At 33.3% G+C, this 21,263-nt stretch overlaps 1 protein-coding gene across 1 annotated transcript in view; it reads left to right on the plus strand.

Moving 5' to 3' along the window:
* LOC106677878 (frizzled-10-B) overlaps positions 1 to 20,911 on the plus strand; it is a 34,148-nt gene extending 13,237 nt beyond the window's left edge. The window contains exon 2 of the mRNA XM_014416064.3: positions 18,263 to 20,911. Within this exon, the coding sequence (XP_014271550.1) occupies positions 18,263 to 19,582 (1,320 nt within the window). The 3' untranslated portion in view covers positions 19,583 to 20,911. The remainder of the gene's footprint in view (positions 1 to 18,262) is intronic.
* Positions 20,912 to 21,263: the final 352 nt, after the last annotated feature.

Raw genomic sequence — 21,263 nt, forward strand, 5'->3', positions numbered from 1 at the left:
AGATAATTAAATTAATAAGTATCTTGTTAAAATGTTGGAACGAAATTTGAATTTGATAAATCTTGTTTCTTCTTCTTTGCCATTGTTTAATCTTTCACTTAACTTCTCAATAATGTTTTTTACTTTTTGTAATAAAACAGTTTAATTCGAAGGTAACAGTGAATACATGTTTAAAGTCTGCCATGTTTGTATGTCTAGAGCGGATGGTTATCTACGTTTCTTGGTTCCTTTTTTTACTCAAGGTTTGGTGGTACTTTGGATTTGCAGCAGGCGCCAATCGTGTAGATTCGGTTTTAGATTTTAATTTTACAATAGGGAATAAATATTTTTAAATACTAAAGTGTATCCTTCATTTAAAACCTTCTTTTTTTTTCATTTAAATACAGAGCACATGATATCTAATTATTCCTAACATTCCCTTTTCTTTATATGGGATGTGGATACTAGGTTTTATATTCCAAATGTTATTATCTCATGAACCATATTTATTATATCGTGGAAGCTAAGCTTGTATGGCAGAGGATTTCTATTGTAGGGAATTAATTCCGCGACGGTAAAGAAAAAAGAAGCGCTGGGACGGTGGGATAAAGGGGACTGCTACAAAAACGAGAAGGCTGACTGGAATCCAGATTGGGAATTCGAAACGTCCCGGTCTGTAATGGCATCACTCTCTATCTGGGAGCTTGGGTCCTCTTCTTTAGAAAGGAGCGGTGCACTCTGCCGTTATCGTGTTCCTCAAGAAATTGCGGCTACCATCTGTCATCGTGTCTATCTTTTCTCTCTCCAGGAGACGGCCAAGAAAAACTCCTCCGGTAGTATAGTTCACTTATACTCCCTGTCACGTATCTACCTTTCTTTCTTATTCTCCTCCCGATTTTTTTTTCCATTTCTTTTTATTAAAGAAAGAAATTAATCTGGCCGTCGGCTCTTCAAAGGCGCTTCGAGAATATTTCATTCCTCGCTTTATGGTGACCAAGTCTTCAAGGACTCTTTGTTTTTGTTTTGACGCGAGCGGAATCGAATGAGTTATAACTTTTGTTGGTTAAAAAAAACGGGGGAAAAAAATGTTTTTACTACTGATTCATCGCTATTAATATATTAATTCAAATACAGTAGAATCCCGTTTGTCAGTAAATAACATGCCGGACTACGTGAACTTCCGGATAAAAGATTTTGAGTAAATTTTTTGTCAGTTCAAGAGCGAAAATAGTGCTCACAGTATTGAGTTTTTAAAGCTATTAAAATACCAAAAAGATATCAAATGCATCGAGCTTCAAGTTCCACACAAAAGTTTAGGTTTTGGAATTGAATTGATGTCACAATGTATAAATATATATTTAAAGAGAATGTATGTTTCCATGATAATATTAATGGATATAACTTATGGCCATACTTTGTTGTGAAGACCTAAATAACTAATAAGAAACCAAATTTTCAGCTTTGAAAACCTCTTTGGCAGGCTAAAAACGGAATGTTCGTAATTTTTTCCAATTGTTACTGAACAACTCAACAACTAAAGTTAGACCTATTCTTTTTTAAAAACGAGAAAATTAACTATAATTTAAAACAAAAATGAAGTGCACGTAATATAATTTGAATGTATGATATTTAAAAAAGACCTCTGCCTAGCTAATTTCGCTGAGGAATCTCTTTTTACTTACATTATATATTTATGGTTACCTATATTTCAAGGTCAATGCTGTCTAAAAACTTTTTTTTTTTTAGTAGAACTTAATTTAGAAAGGATTTGTTCGCATGCCTAAAGGAAAGTCTTGGACCAAATCGGATAAGCTATTTTTGAAATGTATTTGCTACTATACTATTTACAAAATAGTATTCCAAAATATAAAATCTTCATAAAATATACGCCGTTGTTGATACAACAGCAGCACAAGTAAAATTGTATTCATCTAAACAAAAAATCACAGTCCTAGTTAAACATGTATTAACTAAAACTGCTTTGTGAACTAAGTTCAAATATTCTTGGTCATTCTTCCTTACCCGTTCTTGTGCCTTACAAGATATTGACCATTGCTTATTATTTTTGTTCCAGATTTGTACCCAATATATAACTCATCCAATAAAACATTTTAAATTTTTATTATATTTTTTGAACAAAATTTCATATCTTTAGCGGTTCTTCTGTTTCAAGTATTACCCATCCCTACATTTAAAGTTTTTGTTAAAATGTGTTGTGATTATTCTCATTGCAGTTATTTTGGAAGGAAGTGAGATTTTCTGAAGTTATTATATTTTCAATAAGCAAATACAGAAAGAAGTTATTCGGTGAGAACATTCCATCCTCGATAACTAAGCCAGTAGCTGTTGAATTTCTATTGTAGGTGCTGTTCCAATTTGTAGGTAGCTCTACCGTACTGAACCCCAAGGAGCAGTTACCACCCAGGAGGCCATTGTCAATATTCCCCGTACTGTGACAGCTAACAGGTGCAAACAGGCAAACAAAACCCATAATAATGGAAGAACTCCCCGCACACCTGGATACCATTGTACCATTCTATCTTGCGAGGAGTTCACAGGCCTGTTTAGTCACACTCCATGTTCTAGGCATCTTTATGGCTTCTTTTAAACTGTTACTCTGTCCGTCGCGGGTTGTTCGTTCCGCACTGATTTTGATCTTTTCATTTCTACTTGTGGAAAGTTCACTTGCAATTCCATCCAGACATCTTTTAGATCCCTTCGTTTTGTTTGCGGCTGAGGTGCCGTTTACTCAGGCCACCCAGATACCCATAAATCTAAACCCAATAATGATGGCTTACAAATGGGACTGACGATGCATTGTGAACTTAAAACTATCAATGCTTTTGTATTATTTTGTATATGTGTATTTATACAAACCCATATTAAATAACATAATTGAACATATATTGTATTATACATGACTCCAGGTTATATATTTATATTGAGGAAGGGGGGGGGGCTTTTGAGGATCAGTTAATAAGACAATTATATTGAGGTGACGTTTTGTAACTGTAATGTTTGCATAGTCATCTCCTACAATGAAAAAAATAATTTTTTTAAAACTTTCCATGATTAATTAGTAATAAAACTACAATGTACCGAGTATAATTAAAGCTATGCAACTATTTTTAAATATAAAAATGAATTATATTTGTCCATTACATTGTGTTATACATTGCTGTGATTCCACCAACTCTAGCTTAGTATCATAATTAAATTGTAAGTAATATTTATAGTTATCAATCTTAAATTATACTCTGTACATTGTTTTTTTTTTTTTTTAATAAGGCAAGGAATATCTTTTAAAACAAAAACAAAAATTTTATTGTAGGACATAACTATACAAATAATAGTTACGAAACGTCGTCATATATTGTTTTATTGACTCATCTTCAAGAACCTCCCTCCTCTCCCTCAATATATATATAAGCTGGAGTGATGTATACTACAATAAATGATTCAATTATGTAATTTTATAGTTGAAATATGATGTCACTAAGACTGATTCTGGTTATTATAAAACAGGGCGTATTTCTATGTTTGAAGTTAAATCATAACCTGCCACTATATTATATACAATTAATTAGCGCTCACTGTCTCCGCTGGCTTTCAGTACCAGTGATGTCGTTGGTAGAGAAGCGCTGGGATCTCTTGAAGCCGTGCTTTGCCTTACACATAAGGGGACAGCCCTAATTCCCAAGGTTGAATTTAAATGTAGTAAATAAGTGTGAATGTGTGTAAAGATATATTTATTTTATTTTTACTTAAGCTTAAATTTCTTTATGTTGTGTATAAATTATTGTTACATTATAATTTTGATGTATATTGTTATATATTTTTTTCTTCTTTCTACTCTCTCTCTCTCTCTCTCTCTCTCTCTCTCTCTATATATATATATATATATATATATATATATATGGTATTGATAGTGTCAGATTATATATTATAGAATAAGTTATGCTGAGGGTTTAGTGAGTGCATTATTGTACTTTTTCTAACAATATTTTTAAAAACAGAGCCTAAAAGTTACAATTTCTTGTTAAAAACTATACCAGCCTGTAGATAGAACTATGTCACATTACTAATTGATGGCATTAAAATTTGTTTGACAAGACAACAGCGTGATTTTTAAGGGAAAACAAAATTTATCTAATTCCCTTCGTTAGATCATTGTCAAACTCTGTTATTCCTTCACCATTCTCTTCAGAAATGTATAATACGTTGAGTTATTTGTTTAAAATGATTTAATTTACATTTATTTCATCGAAAAATTTTCAGTTTTTTGTCATTATTTTTTTCTTTTTCTGGTTAGATAATTACAAAATTTGTTGCATTTATTTTTCTTTTTGTGACCGCAACCCTGACCATCTTATATTTAAATTTTTACGGTCAACTATGTATACATTTTTTTTTTTTTCCTTGAAAGATTTTTATATCTTATTATTGTCTTATTTTTTTTTTTTTTAGTTGCTTTTCTTATCTTATATATTTCGTGTATCTTAGATTTTAGTTGTTGTACTTGCGCGATCAACCCACTCTGTAAACCTCTAGGCAAAAAAAGAGATAAATACATAAATAAAAATTAATTACGTTGAGTAGCCTTTGGTTTTTTCATATTTCTCAACAGGATTCAGTTTGATAGCGCATTGCGTATCAATAAAATGTTTTCTTAGAGTAATTAGGTTTTTGTTTCTTACAGTTTGTTGATTTAGTTTTGGTCAGTGTATTGACTCACCTTTCTGATGTCTCTCATTCTATTCCTTTAAATTAAATACTTATTACAGAAATATTTTAGATATTTTTAGACTTACTACATAATCTATATCAATATACTGTTGCGTTTCAAAAGAAACTTTAAAAATACGAGACGAAGCCCACATCCGCTGGAAGTCGGCTCACGCGCCGACTACAAGCCCCGCTCTTGAATACATATCTCTGCATCTGCATATCAATGTGCCCGCTCTTTACGGGGTCCCGCGGGACACTTAGTAATTTGAGTTTAAGTACCTCCCCCCCCCCATTCCCTCTCCCATACTGCTTAAACTCCAGAAAATTCTGGGTTAATTTTTATACATGTGTTCGATATTTTTATCTCCATTCGCCAGGAGTCCTGCAAGCCACTGTCTTAAAATATTACAAAAAAAAAAAAAATTTAAACACCTAATATACAGTGCATTCTAGCATTTACTTCTTACACTGTTTTATTCTCTTTCTACATATTCAACCACTCTGAGAATAATTGTGCCACTTTTTTTTTTTTTTAACGACAAGAGTGCTACAATTTTTTTTGTAGCCCATGATGGAAAACAAGGGAAAAAAACATTTTGGAACCGCTGCTCTAAACTAAGCTCTGCCGACCTCGCATGGAAGGTAAAGCAGTGCTCTAAGAGATCCCAGTGCTTCTCTGCCAGCCGTGTCTCTGATGCTATCATAATGTCCTGAGCTTATCGGTATCATGTCGGTATAATATCGGTATAAATGATCCCAATGCCACTAAAAGTGGAGACTACCTGAACTAACTAATACAAAATCGGAAGTTTGTGGTCATCCAACAACACGAATATGTTCTTGGAATGTACTTCTTCTGACAGTAATCAATTTTATCGGTCCAGTCCGGTCTAATAAACTAAAGCCAGTCTCGTTAGGATCTTAAGTGTAAAGACAATTATAATTATTATTGCTAATAAAAATAAAGCTGATTATTTCCACAGAATGTACGTAGATTATGTTTTATTTTATTATTTTCTAACAAGACTTACTTCGCTGAAGACGTAAAAGAAATTTAGGCAAATTGTCCTTTATAGGTTCATAATTTCTTCGGGTACTAAGATGGACCATTAGTTTAGAAGATTTTTGTAATAAGTGTGGTAATAATTAATGTGGTATCTGTGCTATTGAAACGTTAAGAGTGGCTATTAAAGCCATAAGTCTTGTTTATGTTGCAATGTCTTTAAATAAATTTCCAAATTGGATTCATGAAGAAACGCAACGTGAAAAGTGAGTTGACATTTTGCTACTTTCTTATATATGGGTCATTCCCTCTACTATGTACGATTTGTGACCCTGACTGATTTTCGGTCTTTAATATAATACATGGATATGAAAAAAGTCTTAATTTAGAGGAAGGGCCGTACTACAAACTCACTCATTTGGAATAGTCGTTTTATTACAATAACAGTTAATAACAAATTCTCTAAGTTTGATTTCCTCATAACTCTGGAGTGTCTCAGGGTTAACTTTTACATATTAGTATTATCCACTCAACGTAATGGACAGAGAAAGATTGAGGCGGGATTTCTAACAAGAATACTCAGCAATATTTAGCACTTTAAGGAGAATGAATTTATCTTCACCCTTTGTAATTTACGCCATAATACCTGCAGGGCTCATATTTCCAACCTCATAACCCCCCAATTCTTAAGAACGTGCATTCTAGAAAAAATAGTTCGGTTTAAAACACTGGGCTGGAACATCCCTAACGAATCCGTCTCTAACATCCCAGATTTTGCTAGCTCATTTGTTTTCGCCTGGTTTGCAACTACAATTGTTGGGATTCGTAAGCGTCTTCATCTGTTTCCCTACAATCCTGGTCAATTTCGTCTAACCTTGGGAAGTTGGTTATAAACTACTAATACAACGAACTTACGCGTATTTAGGAGTTATAATCATTATTTCAAAGCCAGAACTCATTAAGGCATCATACTGCCAACCATGAGCCCTTTATTTGAAGAACATCACAACCCTGGACGGTGTGGGTTGTGAGGAAAGTCTACTTAACATGTGTTCTTATGCAGACTCAAACTGATGCTCATACCTAGATATGTTGTTTCTCAATTGCCCTATATTAAGGATGGCAATAAAATAGAAATAAAATTTTTATAAAGTAATACACTTACTCAATTCAATTTTGAATTAAATTATTTTCACCTTTCTTAAAATGCAATCGTTTTCTTAGCTTAGAATATATGGGATAATAGTTTTATTCTCATTCTTTATTTTTATGTTTAGATAACTTCAAAGTATAAACAACTACATTCCTCTTTTTTATGTCTTACGGGATTAAAGTAGGTAGTTTGAAATATGGAACAAGAAAAGAATAAAAAAACCATGGTCATTCAAATAAATTTAACTTATTAAATAGTACTTAAATTTGTTGTAAATTGTACATTTTGCCATGTTTAATAATTAATTTACAAATATTTTGTAAATAGTATTTAATTAGTGATAGTATTTAATTCAATTCCATTTATTTTTATTTGTATTATTTTTGTTACAATTTTTGTTTATTTAAAAAGAAACATTTATATTTGTATCTAAGGCATCGCCTAGCCACAGGCCTAGATCAACATTTCAAAATCAGTTGTTGCTTTTTAAAAAGTTATGACATTTTATCATACAGTTTGGTGATTTTTGATATATTGAGTCTATTAGTATATTAGGATATAGGATTTTCCGTTATGTCTTAACAACTCTCGACCTAACCTCACAACCCTGTAACACCAATTTTATAGATACTAGATTACTAAAAAGGTAAGAAATAAAATGGAATCGAAAAAAACAAAATAATCCATGTATTTATATTGTAGCACGTGTAGAGAATTACCCATATAGTTTTAAGTATGTTTTAGTGATTACGTGATGACAAGAATCATATTATTTATATTCATTCAAAATTGTAGTGTAGCCATGATAAAAGAACTTATTGATTTTCTTATAAATATTCCATAGGTTTTTTTTTTTTTTTTATTTCAAGTAGTAGTTTAACATCTCTTTATGATAGTTCAGTGGGCATACATTAAATGTCAAATTTATGAAATACGTCTAGTGTGATCTTGTTATGTGCTTTATGGATAGATAAATTCACCACGTGCATAGGTTGATTGTTTAATTTATTACATTTTCTGCGTCCCAAAATTTCGATATTTTGTAACAACAAAATTCTATTCTTCTGATAATTTTTTATTGTCGATTTCCGTTGAGATAATGTACAAAACGTTTTTAGACATAACGGATTTAATGTCCGTAAAATAGGCGATTTTCCACTTTATTGATTCGTGTGACATGTGGACGACGCGACTGGATACCGTACGAAAAAAAAAGAACGTGAAGATCCTGCCGTTCTCCGACTTTCTTCTTCCCTGTGGGCTGTCATGGCGGGTACGGGCTGCAGCCTTCGGAGAGATCTGGCCTGTGAAGGGACTGGATACGTCGTCGCCATAACTGGAGCAGACCGTGACGAGAATACAAGAGCCTGCTCTCTGCTCCATTCTGACGGATCAGTTCCGCTGGTCGGGGTCTTTCACAGTTGCCCGTTTGCCGCTACGGGAGGCTGTGGTTCGTTTCTCTCTTCCCATTAGAATACATTTTATTATTTATATTAGGGATGTTTATCGGATCACTTTGAGAAAGTTTAAGATGTCTCGTTGATACTTTAATTCTTTGGTGCCACGGAATAATAAAGACCAACCTTCTAAGGAATATATATCGACCTTTCTGCTCTCACTACCAATAGGTCCATATCCATATCCATACTATAGAAAGTACATTTACGAAGGCATGTTGTGAAGGACTCGATTGAGTAGTTAAAGGACATTTTAGGAATACTCTCTTAACCACAGACAATTAATTCGAAAGCTTTAGAGAATGCCCATTCCTCCCCATCCCCCTTCCCGATTTACAAATAAATCTGTATTCTTAAAAATACTATTTTACGAATAATTAAACATAAGTTCCATTTTTGTCTCATTCAATTTATTTTTGGTGTTATTCATGCTTAATAAAAAAAGAAATTCCTACAACTGACGAAGCTTATATTACTTCCAAACCATACAAATGGTACATGATTGATATATGATTGATGATAGAAGGGAATAGTGATGACCCATTGAATTGAAATGTATTGAATTTAAAAACATTAAGTTTACTGTATGAATTAAAACATTGATAGAGTTTTTCCTTACTGTTATGTACATATGCGAAAAACCGAAATCAAGAATAATTTTGGACTATTTCTTTATAATCCTATCTGAATTTTTACTTAATTAAATTAGAAAAAATCAATCTTGACTGGAACAATTTACTTAGTCCCAGATCCACCAAGGTATTAAAAACTGGAATTTTATTACCGCTATAAAAGTTAAAAACCGGAACCATTTTTTGAGAAGGGTATATTTTTCATAAATGAAAGCTCACTTATAGGATGTAATGGCGGCACGATACACTATAAATCAAAAGCTACGCTGGATTTGACTTAATTGATATCTATAGGAGGCAGCTGCCGGCGCTGACTGTACCGCGGCGTACATCAGTCGGGTACAGTCGGCGCCGCCGCTCCGGGGTCCCTATCCTAATTAGTAGCGACTATACCCTCTTCCTTTTGTCTCCTGTCTGTCTAGTGCCAATAGCTTCTAGCTCTTTCAAAATGTCTCGCTTTTGATGTTCCATCGGAATTAGAAACTCACCTGGTGGTAGCTTCAAAGTCGGAGCTACGGAAAGATCGGGCCCGATGAAAGAATTTCCTTAGTGAGTTTTATTTTAACTTCACGAGGAACTGCTGAAGTCCATTTGTAAAGTATATCCAATTCAAATGACGGTCGTTAAACTTGAACAAATTCCTATCGTTCCATATATAGGTTAGCAAAGGTTAGCTTCACAAGCGGTTTAAAGGATTCCAGTCAGTACTAACAATTTAAGAAGGTAAACTGTCCACTAAATAAAATCTGGGACGCAGAAAGTACATTTACTTTCTGTATTTCATGGATTAAGTTAATCTAGTCGGTTGCCGTTGAACTTAATTTGGTAGTAAATAACTATTCGATATAAAAAATAGGAATTGATTTCGTTAAGAGATGGGGTATATAGTATATGACATAACTATTGAGAATCCTAGTGGCGTTTGTCTGAAATAAATTATAAGCAGGTTGTGCACTTTTTTCAATTTGTCTAATTCACTGGACTGAATGATTAGTATTATACATTAAGATCTTGCTCTTTAATTATTTACTTTCTTCGCAGTAGAAACTAACTCAAGACTAATTCTTTTGTATAATTCGTCCGTTTTTTTCCGACTAACCAGTTAGTCTGAGGACTGTGTGGACGTTTTTTACACTTTTGTTTTTTAATTTTGTTCGGTCCGCTGGGCAAGACGGACAAATTGGACAGCCTACCTTGATTTAAGGAGAAATCAGTGTTTGCAAGCGTTTGCAGGCAAGATGTTGAAATAATCTTGCGCCACTTATCCACGTAGAAGAGCATTCTAACACGCTAAGGCCGTCCTTTGCTTGTCTTAGTTCGAAAATTGATTCTCAACAGGCAATATAAAAGTAACTCCTTCCTCTGCTTCAGTCAGGTCTGTCCGAAGTAATTTGTCACTATCAGAGCCCTTGGTACACGTTAAGAATTTTATAAACAATGTTTATTTCCTGTCGCTTATTAAAGTGAATATGCAACAGAATATAAACATTAATACGCTATGAATTTTCCAGTAGAATGTTTAGCGTGAGCGAATGTTCTAACTGTTGGCAGTACCTTAAGTCTCCTAGGTAAAGGTTTTATGTTACGAATTATATTGAAATTGTATTGGTGATTAATCTCTTTAAAATCCTTAAATCTCGACACAAAAAATAAAATAATTTCTTTAAGATAAAGATGATTTACGATTCTTAAATTTCTTAACGACTTGCTATAAAAGCTTTTTTTTTTTTTTTAATTTAAACAATAGTTTCAAAATCCAAACCTGTGTAACATGGTGAAATATCTTTCAATCAGGAGTTGTTTTTTGTTTATAAAAATATCATTTCTGTTTACATAATAATGGTGGATGGAAATGGTATTTCTCCTCAGCTGACAGCCTAGGAGCGTCACTAATCGATCCGGCACAACTAAAAGTCTATGGAAAACATTAAAAATTACATGTTTAAAAAAGATGAGGATGCGGAAATCGGCCAGGTCATTGATTTTGTAAGCTCTTTAAGAACTTAAATCTGTTGGAGATAATACTATTCAACTATTGGAAGATACGTGTAAGAAAAAGAATAATTAAAAAAAATTAATCATTTTCAATACAGAATCCTTGGTAAAATCCTTAATGATCCTTACTTTAAAACTCAATGTACCATATATTGCCGATTAGGGTAGAACCAGGATTTTTAATTTTATTTTATATGGCACCTTCCCGATCATTTCTAACCTACGGGAGAGGGGTTATCTACTGGTGGCCATCCTATTCTAACCATAGTGAAGGGTCAATTTTTCATTTCGTGGGACCATCACAGAAATAAAAGTCGACCCCCATCCCCAGGTCGGATTCGAACCGGCGCCGCTACTGTACTGAACCAGTCAAAGTTGGCGCTTATTTCGCTCGACTGCAATCGGCCCGGTCAGGTATTAATGCTTCCAGGATAAACTCCCTTACCCGAACCCACTTGTACTAAACTTGCTTCCTCTTAAATATCTGACCATCCTCCTAGACGTTTGAAAAGGAGATGTTCTCGAGGCTTTCTGCCCTAGATATGTTATTAGAGTTCTACGAATTGATCGTTTGTGTCTCCATTTTTGCATTCTCCACAAGGCTGTCTGTCTCATGCCATTGTAATATAACTAATATTACATTTGTATAATTCAGTTGTAAATTTAATCAAATAAATAAAATGTTTTTTATTTAACTATTTTAAATTTGAATTAAACTCAAATAATATTGTTTAATTTCTGGATTCAATACAAAATTAATTGACTTCCTTAATCTTAACTGATCGTCTCGATTATTCTCTTCCTCAGTCAATGTTAATTCTTTCAAAAACTCCACTTTTTCATCTCAGACTTCTCTCTTCGCTGTTTTCATCTCTTCCAGTTTCCTTATATAAACTGTTATTAGTATAACTGGATATAGTATAAAGTGTTTTTTTGTTAATGTAACAGAACAAATTATTCGAACTAAAACTACTGGTAATTAGAGAAAAATATAGTGGTTGAGCGTGATCATAAACCTCCTCCTTGTACTGCTGTTGTTCAAGAAACGAGTTCTTCCTTTCAAAGTGCTGAACACCTGATTCTCCATCGGTTATAGCAATACAGGTTTTTTAAATTTAAGTAATACTCGAAACGTACTTACGTGAATGAAGGAAAGAAAGTCTATACCTTCGTAAGGACTAAAGTAGAAGACAAGGCAATGTAAACAGACTTAAGTTCCTCCATAACGGATTTAGAAAATATCTTGTTCCTCCTGCTTTTGTAACACCTCTTATGTAGACGAAGGATGTCTCCAGTTAGACGGTTCAAGTTTATTCAACTCTTAGATTGCTAGTGTTTTTTTCGTTAAGGTATTTTCTTATATAAAAAACTTCTTCATCGTTTTGTAAACTATCTTATCCTTACTTATTTGTTACAGTCGGTGTTACTGCTTAGTACTCGATCGTTGGGAGAGTATAGTATTACTATCGACTATCCTTGCCCTTTGCCCGGACAGTTCCCTGAGGAATTCTCCAGCCAGAACTTCACAGTTCATCTTCGATTAGTACAGAGATAATAAAACAAAGCCATGACTAACCGTCGAGGCAGGGACGTGCCGGCTGCCGTGGACCGGTAATGGTATTACATATCGGCTCCATAATTTACAACGGCTCATCCTACCAGCGGAAATAATTCCTAATAAAGCCCTCACGCCGTACCTGCCCGGGTACAGTCTGTTCCCAACATCACCACTCCGGGCTATCCTCTTCATCTCCGCCGGTTCTTTTATTATTATCTTTCTCTACTAGACTAGAACATCATACCTTCGAGATACGTACTCAAAACTGTTACGCAATAGGTATAGATTTTAAAGCAAATTCCTCTAACCAAATAAAAATTATTATTTCCGAATAAGTCATTAAGAAAACACAGAACCGTGCATTATTATCCTTACTGGTATTTTATGATTTGGGCAAATACCAAATCGCATATGGGCCTATGTTGTTCAAAATAGGATCCAGCTAAGGGTAGTGACTTTAGCAGAAAATTAAAGGGAAAAGCTTTATGGAGATAAATAACAATTAAAAGTTAAATTCTTTTTATAAATGTTGTGAGGTGTTTAAAAATTAAAGAATGCCTAAAATTAAATTCGTAAATCAACGTACTAATATTTTATTTATTTACATCTGTTATTCTATAGAGACATACAGAGGCTGTTGGCCTTGTAAATAAAATCAGTAACAAAAAAAAAAAAAGAAGTACAAGATCAGAAAACAATAAATAAATTAGGAAAGAAAATAAAAAAAGTTAGCACACAAAGGAAAGAAAAAAAACAAACTAGCCAGCATAGTACTAACTACAAAAACAAATAAAAAGAACTTGGAGTAAATTTTAAATATATTGAAACAACTAAATATTACTGTTAAAAAATTAACCTACTAAAAATACAATTTATAAACATTCATTCCTTTTGAAATAAAGGAACTATATTAAATATATAGTTATGATCAAAATAATTAAAACTTTCTGTATGAATCAAAAGTAAATTGAAAAATACCGAGTTTTTAAACTAATAGTTAATTAATAATGAATCAAAATCAATGTACTAATAATATAAAATTGGTTTCGACTTCCTGATTATTTTTATTAATTTTGCTGTGCCTAGAACCATTGAAGATTTTTCCTCGATGCCGTTTGCACTCTTTGGAACTCCTTAACTAGCCGACAAACCGTTGAATACATAAATGTATTAAGTTTGATCAATAATGATTGATTCCCTAGTTGAGTAAGTACCATAGGTAGAAGTACCCCCTAGTAGGAAGGGTACGATAACAGAGTCAGTTATTCAAAAGATTTCAAACCTAATAATATTTCCTCTACTTTAGATAATTTAGGAAATTAAAAATGTATTACAATATAAACTCCTGGGCAAAATTAGCGCATCACTTCATTTTTTTATATTATGTGAGCGATAAACAGGAGTCTCTCATATTTTTCATGAGAATTTCATAATGTATTCATCATAAATTTTTAAAAAAATGTTAAAATTAATTTTAAATTCAAGAAGATTAAATTTATTTTAAAAACTTTTTTACCTATCGTGTCAGTATATTATCGGTATGTTATAACACCACATCTTGCTTATCTAACTGCTTCCATTGACATCTAACGTCTTGACATTAACTGGATTGCATGATTCCGAGCTCTGATATGTCTCTTCTGCATATCCCGCATTTACACTGTCGGATTAAGATCAGGATTTCTAGCAGGAAGGGGTAGAAGATTAATTGCTACTTCATATTCGTAAGCATCTCCTTATTGTTTGGCTAGAAATCGCCACGATTTGGCTGACTGAAGTTCATTTTGAATTTGAAAACTGGTTTGGAACCTTTCTTAAGGCTGTAAGTGATATAAAACGGTCACCTCTAACTGAAGTAGCCTTTGGCCGACCTTAAGCGGGTCCCTACAGTTGCTGCCTGTCTTCCTGAATCGATGGAATATGCCACAAAGCGACGATTGGTTTATTCTCAAGCGTAAGGCAACTTCCTTTTGGGACGAGTCTTCATCCAACGGTGTCAGTGCAATTTCATCTGACCTATCCATATTAATATTTCAGAAAACTCCATAAAAATTCGAAACACAAGAACGAAAAATGAAAAATAATTTTTTTGACGGGAAGAGGTGAAAGTCATAGTCAGAATAAATACTGATTAATACTACTGAGCTCATTTCTGCTTCCAGCTTACAAAGATGACTAGAGGATTGTGTAGGGATTATCCTGACTTCAACAATAGTAACAAATACCAGTAGTGGTTAGAGCCAGTTCATTTAATTCTAATAAAGAAGTAAACATACAAACATAAAATACAAAGTGATCCACTAATTGTGTTCGTGAATTTATTTAATTACAATTAGCATTTACTAAAGACAATTCACTGTGATAAAGGCCTTGATAGGACCTCCAATATGGCTGCCACCGCTCACTGAATTCAATGAACATTTGCGGCCATTCATTAGCTGAGGGTCGTTGTTGCCCTCGACCACAGACGTTATTAGTTCTAGGAAAGGAGTGTAATTAGATAAATATAAACCGCAATAAGAGCTAAGTACAGCCCTCGATGGGCCAGGCCGTGTTCATCAGCCGAGCAGGTGGCCTCCGGTACCGCAAAGTCAATGGAAACCCAATCATCTCCTGTAATAGAAATCGGAACCTGTGGTTGCCTTGTTAGTCATTTTTAAGGGAGCTAGGAACTGTAGTTTCATTTATGGCCAAGGGACGTGCTCTATTGAGTTCCTGTTATTCTATAATAAAAAAAATTTGGGAATCTAGTCGTACAGGAATACTATGCTGAGTAAAGAAAGATAAGATAGTTAAGAATAAATGAAAAGGGAATAGCAGAGAAATTCAAAACAAGTTTAATTTAATTTAAATTAACGTATTAAATGGTTTTAATACAATTCTAGCTAAGCTATTTAAACAATAAGCACAATGTTGATTTATTCTACTATAATTAGCTACTCCTCACAGATTCTTTATATTCGTAAAATAAGAGCTAAGAGAAGAAAGAATATATTAAATAACAAATATTTAAACATTTACAAACTTTATCCTATCTCCTATAAAATCCAACTTTAGAGTTATCACTAAAACTAGACATACGATGTATTAGAATGTCGATATATATTAAAATAACTGTTTTCGTTACCAAAATGGCTTATAATACCAAAAAGAAATAACTAACTCTATTATCCATAATATTTCTGGGTGGCTTTTAGTTAGTTTTTTATGGTAGGGAAAATATTTTAAGGGAAATTTTTGCCAATATGAGAGCCCCTTTAGAAATATAGACACCTCGGATCCATTAGATTATATTTTTTACATTCAATCTCTTCATATTCTATATGTTTTATGAAAAATATATAGAATTAATATGCTTACAACTTATATCATTTTGTCTTCCCCCTCTCCGTCAGGTAGCGGTGCTGTCAGCAGTCAAAGCACGTTCAGCATTGTCTTCGGGCCGCTAGGTCGCTCTCCTTTTTTCTTCCACTGCAGGGTCCGGTAGAAAAAAAACTCATACATTTCTTTCAGCGAATGAAAAATTTCAAGTTCAAACTGGGCCCTTCTCTTCAAGTATGAACAATTCATGTCCGGTTTATTTTTATTTATAATAAACTTCGTACTCTTTTGGTAAACGACTTCATTACTTGGATAGAAAAGAATTTTGTATCTGCACATAAACAAATTCACAATTTTGGTCTGTACTAGAAATGACCCAACTTCACTATTTATAAACAATGAAGTAGTAATAAAAAAAATGTGGTATAATATGAAAGTACTTGCAAAAAGACAAGATTTATAAATCAATAACTGTTTATATCATTCTATTAATAATCACAAGAACAGATTTTAAATAATTTTATTCTTTATTGCTTTCAAAACTATATCTAAAGAAAAAACAAATTATTTTCACTTTTATCTACTCTTCAATTTTTATTGTATTTTTTAATTACTATTTTTAATTTTGTAACAATATAATATATTCGAGAATGTATGACAACCTGTCATTATCATCACTTGCTCAACCCTGCGTTTCGGGCTTGGTAAAGACTTTTAAATAAAATATTATATGACATAATAATTAACAAAAGCTTTAACTTCGAACCATTTAACGACAAAATACATGTATGCATTAATAAATGAAAAAATAAATCCAATTCTTTTCATTTCTTCCAATTCAGTCTTATTGATAATAGTAAATTTTGTTGTTTTTGAGATCTAATTATTTTTTCTCCAATTATTTTAAGAGTATAATTTCAAATTTGTACGGTCATAATTTCAAAAATATCGGTTTTGTATTTAACCTTGATTCTTACAAACAGTATTGGTTCGGTAATTATGTGATATCAAAACTTAGAGGACCTTTAGTATTACGAAACTAACAACAAAAAAAATGTTTTGCAAACACACGCACAAGTCCAAAATTCACGTAGAGAAAAACTCTATGTATTTTTATTTCATATCAGATTTTAAGTCTTGTGAAACTTCCTACATATCTTCAGTAAGTTCATGAAGCAAGTTTAAATAAAACGAAAAAACTTCTGGTGGCTATTTCAAATTTAACCTTCAGTTAATTCATAGAGATATTCAAATCAAACTCGAACGACGGGATTCTTTATTGCTGCTGTTTATTGTTATACCGCGGAAGAACTCGAAGGTGTTCGGTTAGAGCGAGAGGACGCCGAAGCCCAATTACCCCCACCTGGAGTACCGGGCCTAATGATGATGAATATACCTGGCATCCTCTGAGATTGTCGGTCGGTCTTCGAATACCTCCCATTGGTCTACGGTCCTTCATTTTATAGGAGAAAAAAAATGTCAGTTTGGTTCCCTATCTGCGTTGCGAATTCCGTCATGACAGTAGAGAGGCTTAAGATCTGTAAAATGTAAACCTTATCGTGTTATGTGTGAAGCAGATAACTGGGTAGGCTAAATGAATAAAAGAAACTTATTGTATTAATAGAATCTTCGTTTAACAAAATTTGTTTTTTCTTTTGCCAATTTCGCAAAACATGGCCACCACAAAGTTGATTCGTAATGAATAGTTCTTCAACCAGAAGCCAACACTGATTTTTTATTTTATCAGTTTCATAGATTTATCCGGTTAATACGGATATTCTGTTTAGTTTTAACTCTTTGAAAATTAAGTTACTTTTAAAATCATTGGTACTTAAAAGCATCCCTTTCTCCGCATTGCGTTTTGATATTTAATTGATATATTTATAAACTGTTATCCACATTGCACAATGCACACTGAGGTACTTTTATAGATCCCTTCAGTTAAAACCGTTCAATTAACACTAAAATATCAGGAAAGATTAATAATAAAACAGTTCTAACAATACGTCCTCGAAAAATAAGTTTTACGGGAAACCCTAGGCTCTCGCGGTCAACCTTAGGTCAACAACCAAGCTAGATAGAGAATTATACAAGAAGCTGGCTTCTGCAGCAGTGATGAGTCTGTGACTAGGTGTTCAAACAACGGGACTTGAACTTCACCTAACGTGGAGCCACTGAACACAAGTCATCCATTCGAATGATGGAGTCTATTTTTGACTATATTTAACATTATTTTACGCTGTAAAGTTTGATATTTAATTAGCTCCTTGCTTCTCTTGCATTAAAATTTAACAAGAGTACTGCTATTGTACTATTTATTGGAAGATATATTAATATTTCTAGATATTGTTAGCGAATTCATTTTAGTATATATTTTGTAAAAATAAAAAACCCATCAATTTCTTATCATTAATTTATTTGTATTTTCTGTTTCAGTTGCAGACATTCATGCCATTGGTTCATTACAACTGTTCACGGCACCTTAGATTCTTCCTGTGTTCTGTGTTCGTGCCGTTCTGTTCCGAGCATGTTGTGGGAGCCATACCTTCCTGCCGTGGCCTCTGCGAAGAAGTACAGTCCGACTGCCGCCCAGTTATGGAGAGCTTTCATCTCCCTTGGCCTTCCCAGTTCAACTGCTCACAGTTTCCAATGGCAGAAAAAAACGGTTTATGTATGCAGTTCCCCAATGCCAGCTCGGATAAGAAGACATCAGAAAATCAAGAACCTTGCCCCCCAGATTACACTTACACGAAAGATCCTCGTGGAACCAGGTGCAGTCCAATTTGTGGAAGGAATGTTCACTTTACTGCTGAAGAAAAACGCTTTACTGAAAGATGGAATACAGGTTGGGCCTGGTTGTGCTTCGTTTCTACCCTTTTTACTCTTTTGACATTCTGGGTAGAACCAAGAAGGTTTAGGTACCCTGAACGTCCAATAGTTTTCTTGGCACTTTGTTACAATGCAATGTCAGTTGTATACATCGTTCGAGGAGCAACCGGTACATACATCTCATGTGTTCCACCTACCGAAGGGTACGAATCATACGTAGCAACTGATGGGCTGGAGAGTGCCTCATGTACAGTTACATTTTTAGTACTATATTATTGCGGACTGTCAGGAAGTGTATGGTGGGTGATCCTCGCTACTTCATGGTACCTCTCAGCGGCGAAGAGATGGAGCTGTGAGGCCCTATACGGGTTGGCGACTTACTTCCACATGGCAGCTTGGGCAGGACCCGCTGTCACCGCCCTTCTTGCCCTCGCTCTTCATAGGGTTTCCGGAGACGAGCTGACTGGGCTTTGCCGTGTTTCTGAGGATTCCACGGTCTGGCTGGACGTACTTCCCCATGGAGTAATGCTAGTGGCTGGGTCCATTGTCGGAGTGTTCGGCGCTATCGCTTTAATCAACGTTCGTGGAGAGATCCTGAAGTCAGGAGGCAGCGCCGCTAAACTGGAGCGACTAATGACCAGGCTTGCCGTTTTCACAGCTTTGTATGTCTTCCCAGCCTTGGGCTCTCTATTCTGCCTCCTCTACGAGACGTTCCACAGTCCTGGTGATCTCAAGTGTGCAGGAGATGATTGTTCACCCCCTCTTCACAACTCAAACGTTGAAGTCACCCTGCTACGCGTTTTCCTTTCTCTTGTCATTGGGATATCCTCTGGAATGTGGGTATGGAGTGGCAAAACTTGTCGAGCTTGGAAGAGGATTTTCACTCCACCACATAAACCACAACCTGTACCTTTAACTAGAGTATGAATTTTCTTTTTACTCTAAACTATTCCTACAAACTTTCAAAATGTGTTCTTGATTGCAACTTTTTAATAGCAGATAATTATTACTTTAAATCTGATATCAATTTATAAAGATGATCAGCCTATCATTAAATAATTTCCAAAATAAAAAGGTCTCTATTAATATTCAATTTTAAGGACTATAAATGTCTAAACTAATAATTGAAATGTCAATTTTAATTATTATTATTATATCCTCTTGTCTTTCATTAGATGTTAATAATAATATAGTATGTGAACTGATGTATATAAATATGTTTTAAATGTGTAAATATATTGTTTATAAGTTTATTTAATGTTTGCCAAAATGTAAATAAAACAGATCTTTGGCTTGGGGTAAAAAAAAAATGACAATCTAAAATAATGTAAGTTTCTAATATAAGAAGTATTTTAAATTTTTGCCAAAATGTAAACAGACAGATCTTTGGCTCAAAGTAAAAAATTTAGTTTCGACAAAAACAAAATGATGTTTCAACATCTCTCAGAAGTTGGGAATATGTTAGCTTAATTGTAGAAAATATGAAGAGGGGTTATTAAACTATGAAGACAGCTTTGAAGTATGGGGCTGTAGACATTTAATTTTGTAACCTTGCTCTAAATCAGAAAAAAAAACCATTGGCCATAACTTTACCTCCAAGCTACAGAGATAACAATAGCAGATTGTAAATATTAGAAATTTATTTATAAATTACAGTTCCACTGTTAAATGTATTATATATATTGTTTTGTTTATCTCAGAAAGTACTTAGCATAATTCAAAAGACAGATATTTTGAGATCTACGTTAATACTATTAAAGCTTTGTTCTTGAAACCCTGTATATTTTGTAATTATATGTAATATATCACTTTTATACATATTTATAACTGTATGTAATAACTGATAAAAATGTGAAAATTGGAGCAGCTTTAATTAAATTATTTTGATGTTTCTTTAATGAAATATAACATTTTATTGTAAAAGAACAGAATAATTTCCATGCGCTGAAGGTACGTTTCATACACTTAGTGGTTAATTATTAATTTTATGTACATATACATATTTAGGTTTAGTTTAATACTGTAAATTATCTAATAACGAAACCCAGTTACAAAATCTCTCTAACAATGTATATTAAACAAATAGTTTTATTTTTTATCAATCCAACTCTTAATACTGTAAGTCTTACTATTTCTCACTTCTGTTGACCAAATTATGTTTCATTATTTTAGGATTTAAGTTGTATTTAATATATACGGTCAATTTTATTTTAAATATAAATTTTTGCAGGTTGCATATAAGTTTAATAAGTCAGCCTATTTATAACTAATTGACTGAATGCTGATTGTAAACTGTGAAAACAAATAATAATCTATGTTATTTATTTTTAATAAAATTAAAAAAGAATCCTTAGAGTTGTTTATAATATTACCCTATTGACAAATAATCAATCTATGAATTAATTTAGTGAAATAAATGATAACCAGAACATCCTATTTTCATACATTCAAATGTTAAAAATAGGCAGTGAAACTGTGCCATATCCAACATTTTTGTGTTTAATGTTAAAAGCAGTAAAATAAAAAAAATCCCTTTTAAAAGTTTAAAACCTAAAAATACACAGCAGTCCAAGGAGAGGTAAACTCATTACCATAATCTTTTTTAAAC

This window comes from Halyomorpha halys, unplaced genomic scaffold (genome assembly GCF_000696795.3).
Source record: "Halyomorpha halys isolate HHAL.00 unplaced genomic scaffold, Hhal_1.1 Scaffold110.1, whole genome shotgun sequence".
In the NCBI taxonomy this organism is placed as follows: Eukaryota; Metazoa; Arthropoda; class Insecta; order Hemiptera; family Pentatomidae; genus Halyomorpha; species Halyomorpha halys.